The sequence below is a fragment of the Athene cunicularia genome (assembly GCF_003259725.1).
Source record: "Athene cunicularia isolate RWA chromosome 3 unlocalized genomic scaffold, athCun1 chr3_part1, whole genome shotgun sequence".
Taxonomy (NCBI): domain Eukaryota; kingdom Metazoa; phylum Chordata; class Aves; order Strigiformes; family Strigidae; genus Athene; species Athene cunicularia.
The window spans coordinates 73,120,039-73,144,494 of record NW_020799097.1 but is presented as its reverse complement, the minus strand read 5'-3'; the positions used below and the strand labels follow the sequence as shown (position 1 = coordinate 73,144,494).

Genomic DNA, 24,456 nt, shown 5'->3' with positions numbered 1-24,456 from the left:
GGGGATTTTCCGGGATGCCTGTTACCTTACTTCGGTATGGACATAAAGGAACTGCTCCATAGCTGCTTGTTAAATTTAGTTGAATGTTATCTTAGTAAAATTGGAGGATCTCATGGTAGCTTTAAGTACAATTACTTCCCATGATTGCACCACTTTTCTCATCGTTTCATCTGTTCTTTTATTCAAAATAGTTACTCCTTCTCTTATCAGAACATTTGGTAACAGCAATGCTGAGAGGCAGGAGGCTTGACTTTGTGGTGATGATGTCAATTAGTGAGACATGAAACTGTTCAAAATGAGACTGTTTTCATGTAACTGTCAGCACTTCTGATGACACCTGGATCATATGTTTGTAACCATCTTTAGCTTGGCTTTACATATTACATTTTCTTTTGTTTTTTTAATATAATGTGTCTCTATACAAACTTCCTGCACCCTGCAAGGCCAAAGCCGGTAAGAAAATATATGGTAGTTTAATTACACATTAATAGAAAATAAATACTGTGGTCACAAAGCAGCGTAGCAGATTGTAAAGCCTGATTCTGTGGTTTTCTATCTTCAAGTTCTAAATTTTTTTTTTTTTTTTTTTCTTAAATACAAATCAGCACTGGTTACCTGAACAGTGGTATAATGGGTATTGCTAAATGAACATAAAAGTCTCATAAAACAAAATTAAGATACTTTGGTTTTGTTTTGAATTTGTATAATGATTTTGGTTAATTTCAAAATCATAAGAAGCCTGGATCCTCATAAGACTGTTGTGAGCTGGTTTGAGTCTGTCAGGTTTTTTTAAACTTATTTTTACTTTCCTACAGTAACAGACTTTGGAACTAATGAGACACATAGTGTTCAATATCCCACCAGCATGACACTTCTAAAAGTAGCTAGTAGTAATAGACGAAAACATTTGTGACATGATTTCTTCACTGTGTAGATTACTTTCTTCTCTCTTGCTCCCAGTATGTCAGCTGGGCTTAACTCTTCTTTTGTAATTGCTGCTGGAAGCCTCTAAAGAGTAGGACACATGCTGGAGTCTTTGAGATGCTTCATGATGTAGTTAAGACACAAGTTTTGAAAGTAGCGTTTCTAATGTTTTTTGTACTATACAAGCCCTAGAATTTCCAAACTCCATGCTCTCCCTTGTGATTTTGAAAGCTCCGCTGCCTCATTTAATCTCAAAGGAATTTATCATAGTAGTTCTCAACAAAAGCAAAACTTACGTATCTCACAGTTCTGCCATATTTTTTAGGTTGAAGCTTACTGTGTCATTTTGTTGTCTATTGTGTTGACATTTGTGGCACAATGTAGGAGGATGTTATGGTGCTGGAGAAGAAAGTTAACATTTTAGTTGGTGATCTTTGACCACAAATTCTAATGTGGGCTTACTGAGGTTTTTCTAGTCTGCCTTTGGGCTGTTACAGTAGCAACTCCAGCTGTGTCTTTGTGTCTTTGTTATTGAGAAAATTTGTTTGGTTGGGGTTTTGAGTTTGGGTTTGGTTTGGGTTTTTTTTTTTTTCAGAAAGTTCCCCTCCACCTCCCCTTCTTCATGTCTCCCTCTCACAATTCCCCACACACCCATCCTGTTCTTTCTAACTGAGGAGTTTGCTGCCAGGAGAAACAGCGTTGTGACAGTGATCCTGGCTTGCAAGTTACTTTCAGCAAGATTCATTAATATATGTTGTAAGGAGAGAATGACGAATGTTGTTACTGTGGTTGTAATGCAGAAGCCAGATGGCATTTGCAGAAACTTGCACGGCACTCCCTTCCTATGCAAGAGCAGAGTCTCACTGCACTGGAAGGGGTAGGGCTGCTGTGGCTTTGTTCAGTCACAATTATGTGATTTCTGGAATTAGTATTAATGGATTTATGATGTTCCTCAGATCTTGAGTCAGTGCCACGTGATGGAGCCGTGGAGGTTGTCAAAGGTAGGCTGGCATTCTCAGCCTTCTCAAGTGCATCATCATTCTTGTGATGAAATGAATCCTTACCCACACCATATGTCACCTGTTACGGTACTATCCATTAGGTTTAAGCACAAGTCAAGACAACTTTTTGGAAACTTGAAGTGTCAGTGCAAGGTTTTTTGATAGAATAAGTATTTGAAAATTAGATGTGAAAAATATCCCAAAGTGGGTTTTCCCAAAAAAGTTTTTTTTCTTCCTGAGATATCTGAGAGCTTAAGTAGTGATTAATTTTGTCATATCTAAAGAAAATTACTTCTGTGAATTGCTTTGATCTTATACTACAGTTACAGTGGCTGTAGTGATACCGAGTGTGGTCTGTGTATGACACTTCAGAGAGGTTTAATGTCTGTCTTTATACATACTTCTGCCACTGGTGGATTTATGATAATGGCAATTCTGCCCAAGGGTTTTGCATGTGTACTGCTCTTCTGAATGTGAATTCATTATAAACTGATTGCTTAACAGCAACTGCCACTGCAGGCCTCTGAAACAGCAGATGGGATGAGCCTTTCGAATGTTATGACTGTCCTCTGACACCAGATTGATTCCCTGGATGAGATGGGTACCTGGATTCTTCAGAGGCTTTTCCTCTTTTATTAACCATCTCTTTGCAACATCATCCCTCACACTCTGCTACCCTCAGCATTTGTTAGGAAGAGAGCAATAAAAGTCCCATTTCCTTGTCACAATGGCCACTTTCATATGCCTGTTTCATGCCCTAATTCTTATTCCCTCCTTAAGAGTCATCAAAAAGTGGAAAGCTCTGAGTGAAGCAGGGGCCAAAGGGAACATCTGACACAGCAGTGTTCCCAGAGGCAGTTGGCAGCATCAGTTAAAATGTATCTGGTTCAATATAGACTAAACAATCTGCTATTAAAAAAAAAAAAAAAAGAAGAAAAAATCCATTCCCTTGCTATCTGCTGTGAGCCTTCAAAGAAAGATGTTCTGTGGCATACAGTTATGTCCTTTGGTTAGCACTGATGTTTTTGTTCCAGCTGTTCCAGCTGGAAGAGTTTTCTGCAGGTACTTTGGTCAGCATTTATTCACCTTTATTCCTGACCTCTAAAGGACGCAAGTACAGCATTTCTGTAACTATGTCTTTGCTGACAGTGAAGGCAATGGGCAGTCATTTGTGGGGGACTTGCAGTTCCCTGTACCTGAACCTAGAGTCTGCTGTCCTATTCCAGTCACAGGCATGATATTTGTATTGGGTAGAAGTTCAAAACTGTTGTGGCAAAATACCCTGAGGGTAACCTTTGCTGTGGAAAATGTAGTTTTTCAAGCTATTTTTCATTCACAAATAGTCAACTTCAACCCTACTAACTCCTCTTAAGCTCTCCATGTTGTTCAAAAGCCACAACAGTTTGCCTGTTCCGTGGCTTGCACCTGGGGGATTAAAATTACATAGCAGTCTGTGTTCCAGTACAAAACTCTGCCAATCCTGTTGCACAGCATTAGCATTGGACCTGTATGTCCATTTCTTGCAAACCACATGTGGTTTGTGTGCCATAACTTGCTATTCCAGCTCTGTGATCAGATGTTTATAAAGATCAGTGGATTTCTCTTTCCTAATAAACATAAGAATAGTTTAAAATTGATGTGTAATACAGAATTTTGCTGTGTATAGTGGGTTTAAAAAACATTGGAGTAAAATGTTAAGTCTTATATGTAACTGTTTTAAAAAACCCTGTGAAGATATGATTTGGTATAGAATGCTATTGACCTTTTTGGTAAGAGACTTAAGTTGAGTTTTGTGTCATATGTAGTAAAAACTTGATTAAGGAATCTTTATAATAGAATCTGTAACATTATAGGAACATCTGTTTATTTACCTTACAGGATAAAATAACTTCCCTGATTTAGATCTTTGTATCATAAAGCTCAAGTACTCTAGGATTCTTAATGGTGAGAATGGAATAGAGTAACATTCTGTGTGTTATAAAATGCATCGTTTCTTCCACTTTAATTTTGGTGTGGAAATGTGGCATTTTCTTCTACCAGTCATGTTTTTACCTTCAACAGAAGGGGTTTGGGCACTTTAAAGAGGAAAATGTTTTGCCAGTGTTAATGGCAATATGCCAGTGAAGGCAGTGTAAATGAATAAAATCTGAAAAAACGTGAGTGGAAGTGAATATTCTTAACAGCTTAGGGGGTTGCAGAGTGAATTAGAGGCCCTTTGGACGACTCATTCAGAAAAAAGGAACTAAAATGCCCATCATCATGGGAATACTGTTGGTTTTATAGGAATTTTTTTTGTCTTCTTAAAGGATTAATAGTTTCCAAGGGACAGTTATATCTAAAGTTGTAACTTTTTAAAATATCCTTGCAGTCTGTAAGGAGGAAAAAAAAAGATTTTGATAGCTGGTTGACCTTGAAATTGGAGTCACAAAGTTTGGTTTCATTCAGATTTTTGTCATATATTTTCTTTTGCCCTGGGCAAGTTTCTCTAGTCTGCCTTTGGGCTGTTCCAGTAGCAACTCCAGCTGTGTCTTTGGGTCCTTTTCAGAATTGCCATCTATAGTGTTATTGTCACATACAATATTTATACTTTCTTTAAAGACACATGCTCTTCAATTGTCATTATATGATAATTTAATATTTTATTTAATTGCAATTAAAGCAAGAGGGGGACTTCTTATTATGCAGATGTTTTAAAATCAGATCCAAGCATAAAATGAAGGCTTGAAACCTGCAGGTAAAATCATGCACCATGAGAAAGGTAAAGAGGGAGAGAGAAGCAAAGAATTCTGAGGTTCAGAATGGAGATAAGGGGATTTTGAAATCACCAGGCCAAAGTGCAAAAGACAGGCAGCAGTCTGATCTTAATTCTTAAAGGGAATTTAAGGAAAGTGGCAATCTTCTAATAGCATGACTAGGGTGAAGTAGATATATAAATGTCAACCTAGTTATTTCTTCTCCTGTCTTTCAAAACTTTGAAACTTGCTCCTTGCTTTATATGTAGGTTGAATTCTTTCCTCGAAGAGCTTTCTCTTAATTTAGGATCTTAATCCTGAAATCCTTTGGGCATGTAAACAGACCTGTTGACCTCATACCACTAAATTATAAATCCAGTTTAACAGATATGTGCACATAAATATTTACGAAATTAGCAAAAAACCCAGCATCTCTGTAGTAATACCTCTGAAAATTAAATTGATAAAGTTATGTAACTACAGTTTAAGAACTATGAATTTCTTCTAGCAAGAAGTTTTCTTTTTGCAATATTTCTTCAAGTTTCTTTTTTCTTCAGTGTTTTTTTGTTTGTTTGTTTGTGGGGTTTTTTTGCTTTGCTTTGTTTTGCATGAACTGGGAGAGCACTCTGACCCAGATCCCCTTTGCATTGGGCTAAGAACGACAGTGTTTCACAGTTGTGTCCCCGTCTTTATGTGGCAAAAGCAACAGAAATTTTTTTTCCACTTCTGCATCCTCCAGTGTGCTGATCCCATGACTCTGGATATAGGAACTTCCATGTGATAACAGGGAAGTGGTTATAACTGCTTTAAAGTACTGAAAAATTGAGATTCAGTCCTGAGCAGGGATAATCAACTTCTTTCATCTTTTTTTGTCACATAGAGGACAATGGAGAAAAATATGGAAAATTAATGATCAGAAAAAGGCAGGAGAAAGAAATAATAGATCAGGATGAACATGAATTGGGATATGTACTGAATGGGTAGAGTTCTTCCCACTTTGAAATAAGAAATTCTAAGCGAGGGTAATCACAACATGTTTACAAATCTCATAAGAATTTGAAAGATAATGATAACACAGTAAGTAAAGGAGATTACTACCAACTGCTGCCAATTATGGCAATCTTAGGACAAGATGGGAGCCCATCATCCTTGTTAGCCTTCTGACAGAGGACAATATCCAAATAAAAACCTTCAAGTTCTTTTCTATCATTATTGGGGTCTAACTAACTGAATGTGTCCATCTGTTGCCATTAGCAACATCCCACATCCCACCTTCCTGCTTCACTTTTTTCTGTGTGCATGTTGATGTGGAACACGTCATTTGGATTTCTCTCTTTTTTTTTTTTTTTTTTTTTTTTTTTTTTTTTTTTTTTTTTTCGTGGAAAATGGAAATCAGAAAAGAGAAGTTAATTAGCAAAGTTGATTCCTTGAACTGAGCTGTCACAACATGGATATCACAGATGGGACTCAAGAATGTGAATAGCAGATTTACTGTGCCTTAATCAGTGTAACATGATGACTGTCAAATGCAAGAATCAAACCCATTTTGAACTAGATGATCTTTAAGGTCCCTTCTAACCCAAACCATTCTATGATTCAATGAATGGAACATTTTTAAGCATGCATACTTAAGTGTCCTCTCAAATGTAATCAAAGCTAGAATGTTTTATGAAGGTTCTCAATAGCTTTAGAGTGAATATTTTAACTGTAGAAGGGAAGATTAGAGCTCAGCTTGTTTTCAATAAAGTTTTCTTTTGTAACTTTAAAGAGGTATAGAAATGAATGACCAGGCTTGTGTAGCACAGATTAGTGTGCAGTTACAATTGTAACTGCTGTGTGAGGTTGTATCTCGTGCTGTGTGGATTTGAGCTGGTTTTCATTGGGTCTGCTTGTGTATTGGAGGTGTAAGGACAGGAGCTGCAAATGTTTGCAGATAAGCAGTGATTTGTTTAACTGATGACTGTGCAGTCTTATTTGGGTTGTTTCATCATCAGACACTTCCGTTTTGGTTTTAAATGCCTGTTGCTTCTACTTTCAGAATGGTGATTTTTATCAGGATGGTTTAAAGAGCGCAAAAGCGTCTTTTTATCTGTTTTAAAGTACTGAAACTTAGGGCAAAGAATAAGTAGTTGTCCAAAGTCACATAGTAGCTCAGCTGGAGAGCCAGAGCTTCACTGGTGCTTGCCTGCCTCTTTCTCACTGCCCTCCCCACACCCACCTCTTCCCCCTCTCTCTCTCCCTGCTACCCCTGCTTCTCCAGCTGTATCCTTACTACTTGTTTCTTTCTTTCCTGACTGAAGAAAGCATTCATGCTGTCTCAAAGAGATAGCTACTTTTCCACTGTTTCCATCATCAATTGTAGATGTGCAAGCAGCCATTCTAAGATGCAGGACTACATCTTGAGGATGGGGAGATGCAAGAGCCCCTTCCTTGCTGGTTCCTGGGAACAGATGGAGATTACTGAGGAGTTGTCTGGAAGAATAAAAACCTTTTAGGGGATTTCAGTTATTGAATTTCTTTCTTTGCAGAAGAAGTTTGTTTACATCTGCATCAAGTTCCTGTCACAATCTTCACTGATTAATCCTATTGAGACATCTCCTGGCTCCCCACACATTTACATTGCTCTGTTAGAAGAGCATACATGAGACGTATAGATGCTAGAAATCATTGGTGGAGATGCAGGAAGTTTTGTTTGCTCTTATAATGTGTTTTAAAAATAATACTGTGCTCACTTAGATGAAGACAACATCTGTAATGTGTTTCTTGAGGCAGATGGTAGATTAGAGAATAAAATGCTTAATTTCTAAGTGAAGGAGAAATGAGTAAGCTGAATTGAAATCACAAGCACTTCTTTTCCTTTTCGGTATTTTCTATGAAATTCAGTTTATAATACATCCTGCTGTTTTATGTCTACCTCTTCATATACTGCAGGTTCTGGTGTACAGTAGTTTAATAGCAAAAATGGACTTGTGGTATCTGTAGTCATTTATCTGCAGTTTAAGGACATAGGTTTTAGTTAAAAGCTTTCATTGAGTATGACCTAAAGCACTACATAGAGTTTGAATTTCACGAGGCTATGTAAGGTTTCTTCAATGCTTTATTTCAAAGAGGAAAGAGACAACACAGCTAAGGCTGAATCTGTGTAATTTGTGATCAGGAAACGATTTCTAGTGCATTTGCAAATGCTGCAATGTGTGAAATGTGTGGGAAAATAGTAAACATTTAATTACCTTCAGTGCTACAAAAACATGCAGAGAACTTAGTGTTTATAGTTTTAAGTCCTGTTTCACAATCAAGGATGACTTTCAAACTCCTTTTCTCACACTTAAGAAAGCTAGATCTTTTATGATGATAATAAGGTTGTAGGTTTTCCCCTGCGCATCTCTTTTCAGAGTCATCCAAGAAAGTCAGACTACGTGCTCTGTCCTAATACTTCAATTAGTACTAATGAAATTAGTACTAATGAGAGTAAGCTCTCCCTTCCTTTATTTAGTGAACTAAGATGTTTGGACTTTCCTTGCTGATATTTCAGGACATCCAAGCTGAGATTGATGCCCACAATGACATCTTTAAAAGCATTGATGGAAACAGACAGAAGATGGTGAAAGCCTTGGGAAACTCTGAGGAAGCCGTTCTGCTCCAGCACCGGCTTGATGACATGAACCAACGCTGGAACGACCTGAAGGCAAAGTCAGCTAACATCAGGCAAGTAATGAAAATTTTAAGACATGAATGGGGCACAGTTGCTGTCTTCTAAAAGGCTTGAGAAATGTGACCGCAGCATTGAAGCGAAATCTCCCTTTTCTTCCATAAAGGACCCCTGAGTGCAAGTAGAAAAACTTGATGCACTTGGTCACCATGCAGGCTTAACTACTTTTTGTCTCTCCAGAGCTGTGCAGTTGTAATTTGCCAATATGTACAAAATTTTCCAGAAAGTATGATGAATCTTTCCTTATTGTAAATTGATAGCAATGTCAGTGAAGTAATTCTGTAAATCTGCAATTACTGTGAGGAGAATTCAGGGGTTTGTTATTCTTGTTTTTACCACTGAAGTTAATAATTTGATAGGACTTGCATCTTAAGTGTCTTAATCCATATTGGTAGTAAAATTTTTTTATTACTGCTATGCAGTTAAGAAATGTTTTAAATTACATATTAATCAAGGAATGCATTTTACAATTTTTTGACCCTACCAGTTCCAAACTCACTGACTATCTTAAGTGTAATCATTGTTAAAATCTTTGTGATGTCATTTTGGAAGTAGATATTACCATAGTCATTAATGTGAATAAAATTCTGCATTAAAATGAATTACATAGAAAAGAATTTCTAGAGCTTTTAATTGTAATGGCTCGCTTGTTGATTAAAGGAAACTGTTCTTTTAATAGAACAGAACAACGTTAAGCATTCATATGAATTTTCCAAAGGCCAGAAAAATGAGTTGAGCTTGAAATTCAGGTGCAAGAGTTTGAAAGAGTGAGATAGAGGAGAAAATGTGACATTTTCTTTTGTCTCCGCTTATCCCATCACCAACCTGCTGAACAGTTAAGTGAAAGAGGTAAATCAGCTCCACGAAAGCCTGTAGGCAGAGCTTGAACCAGAGGAAGGAAGCAGTTCAGTGTGGGGGCTTGCAGAGGCTGGCCCTACCACCGAAGCAGTTTAATTCAAGAACTAGTAAACCTGGGCTGTTACGAGCCCTACTCACAAATACATCAATGTGAGAAAAAGACCAAAACATGCTCATAAGATAATAACTTGGCAACTGTGGGCTTCTAGCAAGAACAGTTCAGTTGCTAGGCCTTTCCTGGGGTTGATCATAATTTGTGAGAAACTAGTGACCCAAAATAAGGGCCTTCAAGCCATTTACCCTGGCTAGTTGTGAGTTCCAAGGCAATAACACCGAGACAGTGATTGTGCAGTGAATGCTCAGGAAAGTGGGAATACTTGCTTTCCTGAGTCCGGACCTATCTTTTCACGTCTGTGTAGATATGACGTGTGCATCCCACTGAACAGCATTAATGTTTGCAGTGTTCGTGTTACTCTGTTAGTACCTGCAGTGCTGCAGAGTCATGTATCACTCAGTTGCAAGTAGAAGATAGTCAAGGATGAGAATACTGACATTCAGGAATGCTTTGCTGAATGGTGTGAAGAATAGGTTCCTTGTCCTAAAGCTAGTTAGTTCATCCTTTTCAGAACTGTGATTTTCTTCTTTTTCTTTTTTGTATCTCCCCTCACAGTGTATCCAAAGCTAAGCTTGCCTTGGAATTAACCTTGCAGCAAGGAGCAAATATAAGACAAGCAATTAACCTTTCAAATCTCAGTTGCCACTGAAAAGAGCATTTCTGAGTTCATGTATTTTGCCCTGTTCTTTGCTTCAATTCACTTTTCTAACATGCAAGAATGCTGAAAGCCTGCATAGGGAAATAACAAAGCATAGAACTGATGTGAAGTCAGTGTGTTGATCTAGCTGTTTGTCTTCAATTTTTGCATTTTTTGCTGTACCTTTTTTCAAGGATGAATTGGAAAACAAAACTGTATGGATGAGTTTTGTGAGACTAGCATATAATCATGTTGGATGTTAGGACTGATGACTGAAAAATCTGATTGTTTTGTTATGGGTCTTAATCGTGGGATTGTGCTTCTAAATTAAGGTTTATCTAAGTTTTTTAGAGTATTTTCAGCTATGTCTATATTCTGATTATGTTGATGAAAGTACTGCTCTCCCCTAGGGATAGTATGAGTTTTTCTTCATCACTTCAGTCTCTAGAGCCAATGGTGCTAGTCACCGTGTGGGCTTTACTTCCTTGCTGCTGTAACTAAAGTGATTTCCAGACTAGGAAAGCATCAGTCTTGTGAGATATTTTTAAATGCATGGAAACTACTTAAACCTGTACTTGTAGTGACTGTGACACCTACTGGGAGAACTACACTTCTCTTTGAAATTACTTGTAGAGTTCTCCACACATCTTTCTTTTTCTCTGTTATCTTATTCATAGGAAGAAAACAAAGCTGCAGATTTGTGTGGGTCTGTCCTTTAAAACCAAATGTTTAGGAGGGATTCTTTAGGGGCAAGAGGTGTGAGGGTGTTAGTGTTTGGGGGAGGGTAGAGGTAAAAGTATGGGAGAAACAGAGAACGATCCTCTATATTTAGACCACCCACCAATCTTTTTATTCCATTTGTTCCCTTGTTGCTCAGCAGGAAAAGTGTTACCTCCATAGCAGAAGCAAAAGCTGAGGTCGTCTCCAGCTGTGAAGAGAGCCTCTTGGGGTCAACAGAAGGGAGTTATGTCAGAGTTCCTGCTTTTCTGAATGGTTTTATCCAGTCTGAGGGGTGTGGGGTGTGGGGGTACTCTCAACCTGGTCAGCTGTTTTTTCAGGCTCATCCAGGATTCGCTTAGGAGTGCTTCTGAATACCAGGTGGTTGCTCCAACCAGTGCTCAAAATCGAACAACCATCTGTGACTGACATGTATTTTTATTGGGGCAGATTCTTAAGCCACCACTTGACCTGGTTTATCCCTGCAGATTGTCAGTTCATTTATCACATAAGCAGAAACAGCTGAAGCTTTGTTTGCAGGTTATGTATTGGTAGAAGTACCAATTCTAAAACAAAAGCCAGAAATCCTGTCTTTGAAAGCAAAGAAGCCCAAGAAACATTTCAGAACTTCAACAGGGTTTATTGGTTCTCTTTGATAATGTCTGTGTGACAAATGTAAACGTGATACTAAAATTTTACACTGAAATGCAAATTTGAGCATATCTTGGTTCCTTTGTTCCTGTGCACCATTTGCTTTGAATGAGATTTACTGAATGCATGTGTCTCCGCTCCCCAGGAGAACTGAATGCTTGTGTCTACTCTTCAGCTGCTGCTGCATCTCCCTTTTATTGTCAGTGTTGCTTCTGACAAGATTAGAAGGGTAACGTTCAGGAACAATCCCGACTGATGTGCTATGTTCTCCCCTGTGTATTTTTTTTTTCTCTTAACTTTTCTGACCTTTCAAGAGAGTAGTTAGCTCACTTTGGGTTCAGTGACAAATTTTAAAGTCCCTGTTAGTGTAGTCCATTTCCTCCCCACCCCTTACTGCTTTGCCCCTACGAGTTTAGCTTGCACTGCACTTTGAAACGTGTGCTCGTGATATTTTGCCATTGTTATTAATCTGGCAGGCACGTTGGGTACTCATTAGCAGTAAATTACAATGCACTGAATCTAGTATCACATGCCATATCATTCATATTAATATCAAATTAAGTTTTTTCACTATTAATATTATTGCACTCTAAGTTAAATTAACAGTGAGTCACCCTTAAATTGTCCTTTAACTAGTTGCAGGGATTTTTTTCTCCCTTACAAAATTCTAAGTCATTTTGTGTACAAGAATTCCACTAAATAATTAGAGCAGAATCCTGAAGCCTCAGAGAGTGTCAGTTTTTAGAGGTGTTAGCTGCTTAAATGAGCTGGATACAATAATAAGTCATGATGAATAGAGATATCACTATCAAATGTATGAAAAACTGTAGATCTGAACATTTTAACTGTGATTGCTTCTAGAAATTCATAAAGGTGATTTATTTTTGTAACAATCTGTGTGTCTAACAGCAAAACTCTGAATTCATATGTGGGCTGCCTTACCTAATTAATAGTCAATATAACCCTGGTTTCACTTCCAGAAAGGAGGCCTAATTCTGAGCATCTGAGGCTAACAAATCTGCAATGTTTTGCAGCTTGGTATTTCTGAGGGCATTTTTGACAGGATATCAAGCTAGTTGTGAAAAGCAGAAGGTAAACATTGTATGTGTACCATCCCGTGCTGTTGGGAGTTGTGCCCCTGAGAGTGGCTGGGGGCTTTGAGGGCCAGCTATAGTGAGTGCTCCAGCTGTGAAGCAGGTGCCTTGTGCACTAACTTGCTATACAGTTAATACCACCCGTATGGGAAGAACAAGTTGGTTGTCTTGATATTAGTTCTGGTTAGTGAGTATTAAAGAACTCAGAAGAGGCCAGGAGAGCTGAGATAGTACATTTCACTCAGGAGCTGCTGGTCTGCAAACCAAAGCCTACAGGATGCTCTTCCCTGGTACCCATATAACCTCAAACGCAATAGCTCACTTGTAATTCACTGCAGGGCAGGATGTTGGCTCAGCTGTTTAGGCCTGAGCTACGAACAGCTGGCTTGAATTCCTTGTTGAAAGAAAAGGTATTGGTGAGAGCAATAAGGGATGATAGAAACCGTGATGCACAAAACTGTAGGCAGTAAAACGCCACTTCTAGCAAGTACTTAAATTTTATTTTTTTTCCCCCAAGGAGTTACCTAAGCACTTTCCTGAATCGTGTAAAGGAGAATAGGTTCCTTTAAAGTTAGTTTATCCTTTTCAGAAATGGGATCTTTTTTTTTTGCTTTGTATCTTCCTCACCCCCATACACTCTTACTGACTGCCTTTTTGGTTCATCTACTGGTACTTTCATCATCTGGTACTTTGTGCACTACAGTGGTGGAGTCACAACAAAACACAACATTTCTTTATGTTGCTTAGATGTGCAGTGTTCAAGATTTTAGATAACTGAAAACAGCAGGTACGTATTTGTGTTCCCCCATTTTTCTTCTGTTTATTTTGTTTTGCTGGGAAAAATGTTTTGAAGGAGAGTTGGGGTTTTTTTGAACAGAAAGTTGCTTTGCAGTTAAACACTTGAAGCATTCCTATCCTAATAATGGAGCAATTTTATTTATTTATTGGATTCCTGTGCTGGTTTTGCCATTCAGGGCTTCAAAGATGTTTTAATGTTGTTTCACAGGGCTCACTTGGAGGCCAGTGCAGAGAAATGGAACAGATTGCTGACATCCCTGGAAGAGTTAATCAAATGGCTAAATGCAAAAGATGAAGAACTAAAAAAGCAAATGCCCATTGGAGGGGATGTTCCAACATTACAGCAACAGTATGACCACTGCAAAGTAAGATACTTAAGTTTTATACATAAATATGCTTCTGTGAGTAATATAATGAAGCAAATTTGAATACAGGAGAAATGGTGAACACTTTCTAGTGACTAATTTCTAGGGGAAAAAAGATCCAGGTCTCCACCTCTTTTGCTTCCCCACCTTGCCCAGTAAAGCACAAATGAGATACTTTCTACAAAATTTCATCTAAAGGATTTCTGATACATATGTTCAGTCCAAACACATTTTTTTAATGTTTCCTGATGGATTTGGATTCCTACCAGGTTTAGAACTGATATTTTACAAGGCATACAAAAGTAAGAACTGAACAAGAATTGCAAAAGCAATGTTAAATGTAAATTCAGTGAAATTATGTAAAATGGCTTTCTGCATGTTACTAAATTGACCAGTAATAGCAGCCCCCCACCCTATGCAGATTTATACTGCAGAAATGACTCAGAAGTGTTTCTGAGAATTAAAACTTCCATATGCCTTGTAGTGTTGTAACTGTAACATGCTATTCCACCTCTCAGGTTATGCTAATTCTGTTATGGTTTTGTACATAATAGGGTATTAATTCCTAAGTGTTTTTTCCACAGTAAAAAAATCTGTTGCATTTACAACATACATTCATGAAGAATGTAGTATCTGTCTCACCAACTCTGATCAGTAATCAAGTTAGGATGTATATGCCATTGGACAAATTCATTCTAGTAAAGCTGGTTCCATTTTATCATAGTATTTGTTTTTCTGTATGGTGTAAACAAGGAAAAAGAATAAATGCAGCTTTATATAGCTAACTGCATAAGAACTATGTTTCCCTCCACCAGCAAAACACTGAATGTCTCTTCTGCTGTGGTGTTTAGTGAGGGCAAAAATTGAACTTGGGAAAAGAGTAATACAGAAATACTCAGAGTACTGTGAGGAACTGCAGTAAAGTAGCCTGCCATGAGCAGCACTTTTGAGACTTCATTCCAAAACAGAAGAGCTTAAGGAAATCTGCATACGTTTCTCCTGAATTTAGTCTTAGAAGTTAAAGTTATTAGCATAAACTCGAGATCTTTGTTTCTTGAGAGATCATCTCTTCCTGTTCTTATCTACTTAAGTAGATCACATAGTGGATTACTAGTGCCAATGAGCAATAAAAGGCTACAACATATCCAAATATGTCTTGAAGGAGGTCGGTGGGAGGCAATAGATATCTACAGGTCATTTCTAGGAGCTTGTTTGTGTCTTATGCTAGATTATAGTATATGCATTAGAATAACAAATAATACTGATAGTGCCTCATTTGAAGATATCAAATTGATTTATAAAAATGGTAATTTTTAGACATTATTCTGAAGTAGAAAAATTTGGGAACAGTGATGCTGAATGGCTCATCTGGGTCACTAGTGAACTGCAGCAGTGTGTAGGAGAGAACATTTCTGGGTTGTTTAATCCTCGTCCTTATGTTTAAAGAATAACTGACATTTTGTTTCGTGGTGAGGTTAAGACTCTAGTATGTGCATTCAGGAGCTTTTAGACACAATTCTTTAATTTTTCAAAACGGCAATTTTGTTGCAATGTCACTCAGTTTTGGATATAGATATCCCAGTTCAGTATTTAAGATGAGCTGTATGGTCTGCAACAGCACAAAGTTAAAAGCAACCCTGTGCATCACACTGGTTTTTGTACAGCTATGCAAGCAACAGCACAGTATTCAATTGTGGATATTTCTTAGATGATGACTGGATGATTATTTTCTAACAGTTACTTTGGTAGGGACCAAAGATATTGCCGTATATCAGGTAATGATACCATGCCATACCCAACATGAATTATTAGCATGTGGTGTTTCACTTTCTATTGAAGTGTTTCTTATTAGTCATTGCTAGAGGAGGGAAGCTGGACCACAGATGTCCATTGGTTTGATTGCAGTGCTTCACTGCTGTTTCTTAGCAGGAACTGTTCATTCCTCACTGGAGCTGCAGATTGCTAATAAACAACATCCAGCTGAAAAGTTGTTTTTTCAGGTAGAAAGTAAAAACTGGAGAAAAAAAGCACAAAACAAAACCCAAACACCTTTGGAGGTGCTTCTGTTGCTTCCTCATCATAGTTAAGTGATTGTCCACACTTCTACAAATGTTAAACTTTCTAAGCATTTCATGTTATTTGGAAGATTTACTTTGAATGAACTGGGGTTTTTTTTATGATCCCATGTTGAGCTTCTGCGGCACCATGTCAGCTGGCTTTGAAAAGGTCTCCCTGAGCAAAGGTTGGGTGCCTTTGCTCTTCTCTTTCCTTTAGTTTCACATCTGAGTGTTGTTTTGAAGTTGTCGTCATGAAAATTGAGCAGTTCAATACCTCACTTTATCTCCACTTCTCTGTGATCCCTTTGCTCTGGTTTCCGGTTTGCTTACCTGATCTTTTTCTTGCTGATACACTTCTCCAAAATGTAAGTGGTGAAGTAGCAGCCCAGCTCTGTAAGGTATGCACCCATCTCCTGCCCTGTATTTTTCTGGGTCCTCATTCCTTCTTGTATTAGTATTGCTTTTTGCCTCTAATTACTCAGTAATCATTCTCTTATTAACCTACATTTTTTCCCCTCAGATACATGAAATGACTTGTTTGCTTCAGCTTATTGGCACTAATTTTATTGGTCTTCCCCTCTGTTAGTATCTCCCCCAATCAGTCTTTAGCTTCAGCAGTGCTAGATAAATAAGTACAATATTATGTGACAGTTTCAGTTAGCTCACATTGTTTGTGTGTTACTGAGGTCTGTTTGGACAGGAGGAAATAAACGGTTTGCATTTGATGTTTGAACTTGGTTTTGGTTTTAAATATCAATCATTCTCCTATGCTTTAAAAGCAAACATTCTCCACAGCAACATTAGTCACCTGAATCGGGGCTACAGATTTAGCCTATATTTCCCAGATTAACAGAAACCTGTCAGGATGTAGCAAATATTTATAAATTTTGGACTGATTTTTGTGTTATTCAGACAAACTTCCATCATCTGTAGTAGTTCATAGTCTTATCACATACTAAATGATCAGTGCAATCAAGCAATGAGAACATCCTGTCTGGGTGTTAAGTTGTACTCTGTGTCTTGCAGGGGGCAGGGCAAGAGGAAGCTCAACTAAGGGAGCATGAATTTCCAGTTTTAATTATTCTCAAAATTTCTTTCTTTGAGAGTGGGCTGTGGTGGGAGTCCCAGGAATGCTGGAAAATCCATAGATACTTCAGGATGCTGAGAGGAAGTTTAAGAGTACCTGAATTAAAAAGTCATCTTATGAAGTGTACCTTTTGCTGAGCCTATGCTCACAGTCCTAAAATGCAGAAATCACACCTGCGAAGGTACTGACACAGGAAATGGCTTCTTTCCCAGTCTTCCTTATGAATATTCATTTAGGATTTTGAGGTGTGTGATGCAAATTCTGATCAGCTGTATAGAACATGCAAAAAAAGCCCAACCCAAACCACAACAAAAACACCCCTACCATCTCCACCCCCCTCAATCCCCAAAGACCACCCTTATGTAGCTATTTTGTTCTGCCAAAAAAGAAAAGCTACAAAAGTACCATAAAAAAATCAGTGGGCTGGCTTTGTGTGTATGGAAATACCTAGAGTCATGCCTGTGTACAGGAGGAGGCGACGCAGATGCTGACACACATTCTGTGGAGATGCTCTGAGAGCTTTATATCTCACTTTTCCAATGAAGAGTTGCTGACTAGCTTTTGGAAAAAAAAAATTGTATTTTAGCTTTTGCTAAAATACGAAGATTACCTAAATTACATAAATCACTGTGGTTTAGCTTTAGGAGAGAGAATAGAACATTTCAAATTAAGCAGAAATGGGTACCCTCTCACATGAATCCTGTTGGCATCTGTCTACTTGGATGAACAAATGTCTAGCTAATGCTAAATAATGCATGCGTCTTGGATCACAGAGATGCTTAATTTAGCTTCGTTTGAGCTCAGAATGAATTGGCCAAGGACCTGTGAATGTTTGATTAGTAATTTTATATCTGTGGATGGCTCATTAATATTTCAGATACTCTTCAAACTTTTGGGGGTTGCTGTCTATGTATTTCATGTTTCAGACTTGGTTTGTTAATCAAATGCTGAAAGTTGCAAGTATTTCTTTCTGTTTTACTTAGCTATTGCCACTTTATCAGCAGTGTTAGCATAGCCAACTGGAAACTGCTTTCTACTTGTTGTTATCCCTTCAGGCTGACTGTAATTCCATTGTTCTCTTTACCAGCAGGAAAAATCTGTGAGGAAAAACCATTTTTCTAGTCTTAACTTCTCTGTGCTCTTTTGGTGTGCCTGCCTGACTTTGGGCAATGGGCTTATTCTTAAATTAATTCCAACTTAATTATTCTAGATATGTTGACGGATATTTTCTGTTAAAATCTGCTTCAATGTTAGGAATTATTAACTATAAGAATCAAAAGATGAGTATTATGATATCAGTGGTGCCCTAGTCTATGCTCTTAATTATAGTCTAGAAAGGGCTTTATTACACATCTCATCACATAAGACATGAAGCATGCAGAAAAATCTGTGCTGCATAGAGGTGGTCAGCTACATTGCTGAATTATGATAATTTTAACTGAGATGTGAAGAAGCGAGGCAGGAGAATTAAACAGTCTGTGGTTGGAAGAGGAGGATCAATACAGCCAAAATTTTCCTTAAAGAAAGAGCTACAACCCTGTCCAATGGAGCTTGAAGCAGTCTGTACCATGCTGCTGTGAAGTGGCTCTCTGAAGTAAGGATGTCCTTTCAAAACCCATGTGCTCTATCAAGAGGAGGAATAGCCTCCCTACTAGTCAGTCAGCATTACTGAACGGTTTGAGAGCTCCTTAAGTAAACTTGTAACAGATAGGAGTTTTTTAAGGACTCTTAAGTTTTAAGTGCTTTGCATATTTGGGAAGCCTGAACATTGATTATTGGTGAAAAAGAGAGATTGTACTCTACAAAAAAATTGGACTGTACAAGAACAGTACAATTCATTAAGCTTTAACTGAGACTCTCTGAGGTGTGTTTAGGAGGAAGAGGTGGAAATTGTGGGTGGGAATATTTTGTTACAGGAAAGGAAGAGCATAGTTAATGCCTAAAGTTGAATGAGACTTCTCAAGGGGACCCGTCTGACTTAAAACGGTTGCTTGCTAAGGATTTACTCAAACTCATTTATGTGTTACATGAATGATTCAGGTGTGTATCACTCTGCTCTCCTGGACTATTTCTCCAAAAGAATGATGTGGAAACAAAAGCACGGCACAAAGAATGAAGTGTTAACTTAGAATGTCAGTGCAGTGTACTTTGACCAAAAAAAAATGTTGCTTCTGGCTGTATTTCAGCTTGTTTCCAGAAGTGCGGTTGTCTTGTGATAAGTCAGGAAAGTTGCAATGGATCAGTACTTAAAATAATAAATAACCTGGATAATGAAAGAACAAAATATTTTGTCAGGAATGCACAGTAAAGCAGGTTGTCTCACTGTAGAAAAAACAATTGATAAGCACTTTTTCAATACAATAAATAACATATTTCTGTGGGATTGCCTTTTTAATGGTATCATTTTGATATAGATATTTATCAGTACATACATCTTAAGTTGTTCTTTTGTGAGAATTCAGTGTCTTGTTTATTTTAATCAAAGACTCCTATATAAACTTTTAAGACCTCACTGGGTGGTTTTCAAGCCACTGAATAAAGCCTATTCTTCTTGAAGGTTTATAGTTATCCTTAAATATCTAAGAGGGTGTTCTGACATTGCTGTGGAGGGAAATGTGAGTGACAGAAATCGGGCTTATGTTTCAGGAACAGCACAACGATCAGCATTTATCTCCGTCCCTTAAAAGGCTGCAATGAATGCCTCTTTCTCTGGTATCTTCTAGTCTCACATCCCAAAAGACTGCTCTGTTTCCATCATTATTAGTAGTAGCCCATCTGCTACTAATGAAATCTCAGAACACCGTGATGCACTAGGATGTACCAGACCATCTGTTTCCATTCCTGTGTCTTGAGCTGGAAGACTGTGGCTGTCTGTGGCCTGACTTTCAAGGGTGAGCCATGTACATAGCCAGTAAAGGTGATGGAGCACAAGCATATTGGTGACCCATCTTTAATCTCTACCCTGTAGCTACTGTATTCCTTTAACTACCTCTGTTCATCCCTCTGCGTTCTTCTGACCCCACTATATCCTTATGAAGGTGTAGTGACTGGTATTGTATGCAATACTTAGGATGAAGTCGCATCAATGTTTGATACTGTAGTAAAACAATGGCTTTTTGTCATGTCCTTTCTAAAGATGCTCAACATTTAATTGACTGCTTCTTTTGGTTGCAGCTGCATATTGAACAAATTATTTCAGAGATCTGTGGATCTCCCAAGACCTTTTTTCTAAGCTGTAACTGCCCAGAAAAGTGTTCGGGGATTTCGATCTAGTGTATGCTTTTTTAAGATCAGATGGTGTTTCAATTGCATTAAAATATGCTGGGTATTACCTGAAAACCTAAGGACAGTACATCTACAGATGAGCTCCCACACAGGATCACAGAAATGGACTGGTACAAGGAAATGAGCGAGGACATTTCTCTGAAGGCAAATATTTTTTTGCTGAGGTCTGTTTTTCCAAAGGCAGAGAGCCAGGAAAAAACCCACCGGCATAGCAGCAGCAAATCTTTTTTTTCAACTGCAGAGAACCGCTAGAGCCACAACAATACAGCAGTTATTACTATATTTTTCTCGGGAGCTTTCATAGCCTGTATCAGGAAGAAGTGAAAACTATTTGTCCTGCTTATACCTTTCCCATTCTGAAACCAGTTTGAGATGCTGTCTGTATAATCACAGAATCTTCTCTGGTCTCCTTGATTTCTCTGTGATCTGTTTTGATAAGTTGGACCAGTAAGAAGAAACATACTGTGTTTAGCAGAGCTGTTCACTTGTCATTCTAGGTGTGGAATGGAGCTTGCAGGGATTACTCCAAATCTTTTAAGAACCTCTTTACGTAATTGACACTTTCCTGTATGAATTTTGTGCAAGTGCTGGAGAGTTTTATCCTCTTTCATCATGTCTTCTCAAAGGGCAGAGCCCTCTTTGCATCGTTGTTTTGGAGAAAACTGAATGGGAGCATTAGTTTATAATGTGCTCCATACTCTTAAATATAAAGTAAGAGAGAGGCTGCTACCACTTTAAAATCCTTCTGAAATTTTGTCTGCATTTGCAGGCATGGACTGACGAAGAATCTGTTTTATTTTCTGTTAAGGATATCTTCATCTAGATCCTGCTTTTTGCTGCTGCAGGCAGACTCTTTAGGAGAGAAGACTATTTATTCCAGTTAACTCCTGAACTATTGGATCCTCAATCCCTTGTTATTACAGACAGTAATCCACCCTAGGAACATCAGCAATAAATTGGAAAAATTGTGTTGCCATGGCAGCCACCCACTCCTGTTTTCATGCAGATACTCGAGATTAAAGTCTAGGCTTCATAATGTATGTACAAAATAGGGGAGGGAATGGGATTCTGCTTTTTCTCATATTTTTCTCAGTTTTACCATTTTTGGTTTATTTTGTTTTTTAGAATGCAGAAGAAAAGAAAGAGTAGGTATTAGTTTAATGGGCAAGGTAACCTTGCAGAGGGTGTTTTTGGGTTCTTTTTGTTTATAAGAACTCTTAGCTTCAGCTATTAGGTGTTCCTAGAAAGTTACCGTATAATCTGTATCTTCTGATCTGACTTTCCTTAAATTTCTCTCATTCAAAGTGATTAGTCTGAGGGGCTGGGAAACTGTTAGGAATGTTACTAGAAGCGGCTTTGTTTCCTGAAGTTCTGGTCTTTCAACTTTAGCAGCCAAACTGTCTAATCCCAAAACCATGCTTAAAGATTTGGAACTTTATTTCTAGGAAATCTGCTGGAGGTTATGTTTGTGCTAACGCACATACCCTGGTTCAGTGTTGCACTTCAGAAAGGTGTCATACTGCATTTAGGATTCCCAGTCCTACACTTTCAGCTACTAGAGGTCCTTACATAGTACTTAGAGATTTATCCACACCAGCTAATTGAAGAAGGGGAAAAGATAGGCTTTTTTCTTTTAATCAGATTTGGAACCTGATCTTCATCTTGTGAGGCCAGTAATATGACTCCTTTTCTAGCATCACTTAAAGTGTCATCCGTGGTTGTCCACATCAGAAGACTCAGGATGCTCTGAGCATTAATAATTAGGGTACAATTCCTCTATACAGTGCAGTGCCTCATAGGCCTGCAATGTCTGCAGTCTTTCCTGAGTTACTGAGTTTGCTTTGTTTCAAACAACAATTTACTGAATTCTGTTGAGCATGGTGTAATTTAGATAGAGAGTAACTGCTTGTGTGAGGTGGCTGTTACTTGATTGTGGGGTTTGTGTTTTTTTTGGTTTGTGTCTTGGTTTTGGGGTGTTTTTTTAGGCACCTCTTTCTGGAAGGAATGTCATGTTGTCCTCACAATCACCATTTATTACTAGTAAGCTATTTTACATGCTTAGTTGCTCATTTTACAATTTCCTCCCCTGTAATGCATGAGGATATTTTAAAAGTATCCTGTACAAACCCAAAGTTTTTTTGAAGGTCCTTTCTGTCTTGTTTAATGATGATGTAATGTTAGGTCAGGTCTAGTAGTGAAGCAACTGTTTTCTAAAGTGCTTGCAAGCACTATATATTAACTGGCTGTGAAGCTTTCTAGCCTGCTCTGCCAAATAGAGAGTACGCATGTAGTAACTTCTGTGACATGAGCAGCCTCTTCTGGTTCTGCAGTGAATGAAAATCAGCCTTAACTCTAGTTTTTGATTGTCAGAGACGCTGTAGTATTACCAGCATGTGATTGTGCTAATGATAGGCAGCTATTTTTTGGGTATCCCTATATCCCTGAAGACAGACTTCAGGGGGCATATGGGAAGTTGCATAGTTCTGCTGAACTTCTAGCCAGTTTGGGCTGTTACTTAAAAGAACAGGCATAGCCTGTAGTGAGAATATTTTAAAGGTCTTCTCAAATACTTAATAGCTGCTGCTGATAGTAATTTATTTATTTTACAGTATGATTTTCATCTTTTAGAACTTTCTGGTTAAATGAACATGTAAATAGAGAAAAAAATTTTTATGCCAGTGTTTGGCAGTATAATGAAATAAACCAATGCTGTTTCCCAGATAGTTTCATAACGATGTTGGCATTTTTGGTTTTGCTACTAAGGATTTATAAGCTTTTGAGAGAGTAATAAAGTAAAGCCATAAATCATTAAGTAAATGTTCTAATACATCTATTTTCACTTTTGTGTGAAGTTGGAGTGAGTTTTATACATTCCTTCTATATTACTATTTTTTCCCTAATATAGGTAACAATAAACAAAACCAGACTTCCTCTCCCTTGAAGGCTCTGGTTTGCAACCTTACATGTTTGAAGAATTCCTAAAATCTAAAGTAAAATCTCTTGATTAATGAAAGAGCTATGCTTATGATTTTATAAAGTCATTTAAAAAAGCATAGTTATAAATGTACGATTCACTTGGGTGTAAATTAAAATTTTGAATACCAACAGAGACTTAAGTGATTGATTCAAATCATTACCTTTAATGGTATATTTTTCATTAAGTCAGTGAAACAGCCAGCAAGAATTTAGGATTAGCAGTAATAGAAGAGAGGATAGTAAATGAGATAGTTTTAAAGAAATTACTGGAACAAATATATAATTTTTCAGTTAAATATTAGTTCAGGTCATCTTCTAAAAAATTTTATTTTTTCCACCCTTGCTCTAGGTTATGCACAGTCTATATTCATTCACCTTGGAATCAGTGTGATATGAAGTCTGTTTCTGTTTCTGTTTCTGTTTCTGTTTCTGTTTCCCTTCCCTTCCCTTCCCTTCCCTTCCCTTCCCTTCCCTTCCCTTCCCTTCCCTTCCCTTCCCTTCCCTTCCCTTCCCTTCCCTTCCCTTCCCTTCCCTTCCCTTCCCTTCCCTTCCCTTCCCTTCCCTTCCCTTCCCTTCCCTTCCCTTCCCTTCCCTTCCCTTCCCTTCCCTTCCCTTCCCTTCCCTTCCCTTCCCTTCCCTTCCCTTCCCTTCCCTTCCCTTCCCTTCCCTTCCCTTCCCTTCCCTTCCCTTCCCTTCCCTTCCCTTCCCTTCCCTTCCCTTCCCTTCCCTTCCCTTCCCTTCCCTTCCCTTCCCTTCCCTTCCCTTCCCTTCCCTTCCCTTCCCTTCCCTTCCCTTCCCTTCCCTTCCCTTCCCTTCCCTTCCCTTCCCTTCCCTTCCCTTCCCTTCCCTTCCCTTCCCTTCCCTTCCCTTCCCTTCCCTTCCCTTCCCTTCCCTTCCCTTCCCTTCCCTTCCCTTCCCTTCCCTTCCCTTCCCTTCCCTTCCCTTCCCTTCCCTTCCCTTCCCTTCCCTTCCCTTCCCTTCCCTTCCCTTCCCTTCCCTTCCCTTCCCTTCCCTTCCCTTCCCTTCCCTTCCCTTCCCTTCCCTTCCCTTCCCTTCCCTTCCCTTCCCTTCCCTTCCCTTCCCTTCCCTTCCCTTCCCTTCCCTTCCCTTCCCTTCCCTTCCCTTCCCTTCCCTTCCCTTCCCTTCCCTTCCCTTCCCTTCCCTTCCCTTCCCTTCCCTTCCCTTCCCTTCCCTTCCCTTCCCTTCCCTTCCCTTCCCTTCCCTTCCCTTCCCTTCCCTTCCCTTCCCTTCCCTTCCCTTCCCTTCCCTTCCCTTCCCTTCCCTTCCCTTCCCTTCCCTTCCCTTCCCTTCCCTTCCCTTCCCTTCCCTTCCCTTCCCTTCCCTTCCCTTCCCTTCCCTTCCCTTCCCTTCCCTTCCCTTCCCTTCCCTTCCCTTCCCTTCCCTTCCCTTCCCTTCCCTTCCCTTCCCTTCCCTTCCCTTCCCTTCCCTT

At 38.7% G+C, this 24,456-nt stretch overlaps 1 protein-coding gene across 5 annotated transcripts in view; it reads left to right on the top strand.

Annotated features, from left to right (window-relative positions):
- Positions 1-24,456, top strand: part of UTRN (utrophin) — a 383,489-nt gene that overhangs the window by 241,025 nt on the left and 118,008 nt on the right. For all 5 annotated transcript variants that reach the window (XM_026844327.1, XM_026844325.1, XM_026844323.1 and 2 more), the window contains 2 exons: positions 8,190-8,362; positions 13,445-13,601. In XM_026844327.1, coding sequence (XP_026700128.1) covers positions 8,190-8,362; positions 13,445-13,601 — 330 coding nt within the window. The remainder of the gene's footprint in view (positions 1-8,189; positions 8,363-13,444; positions 13,602-24,456) is intronic.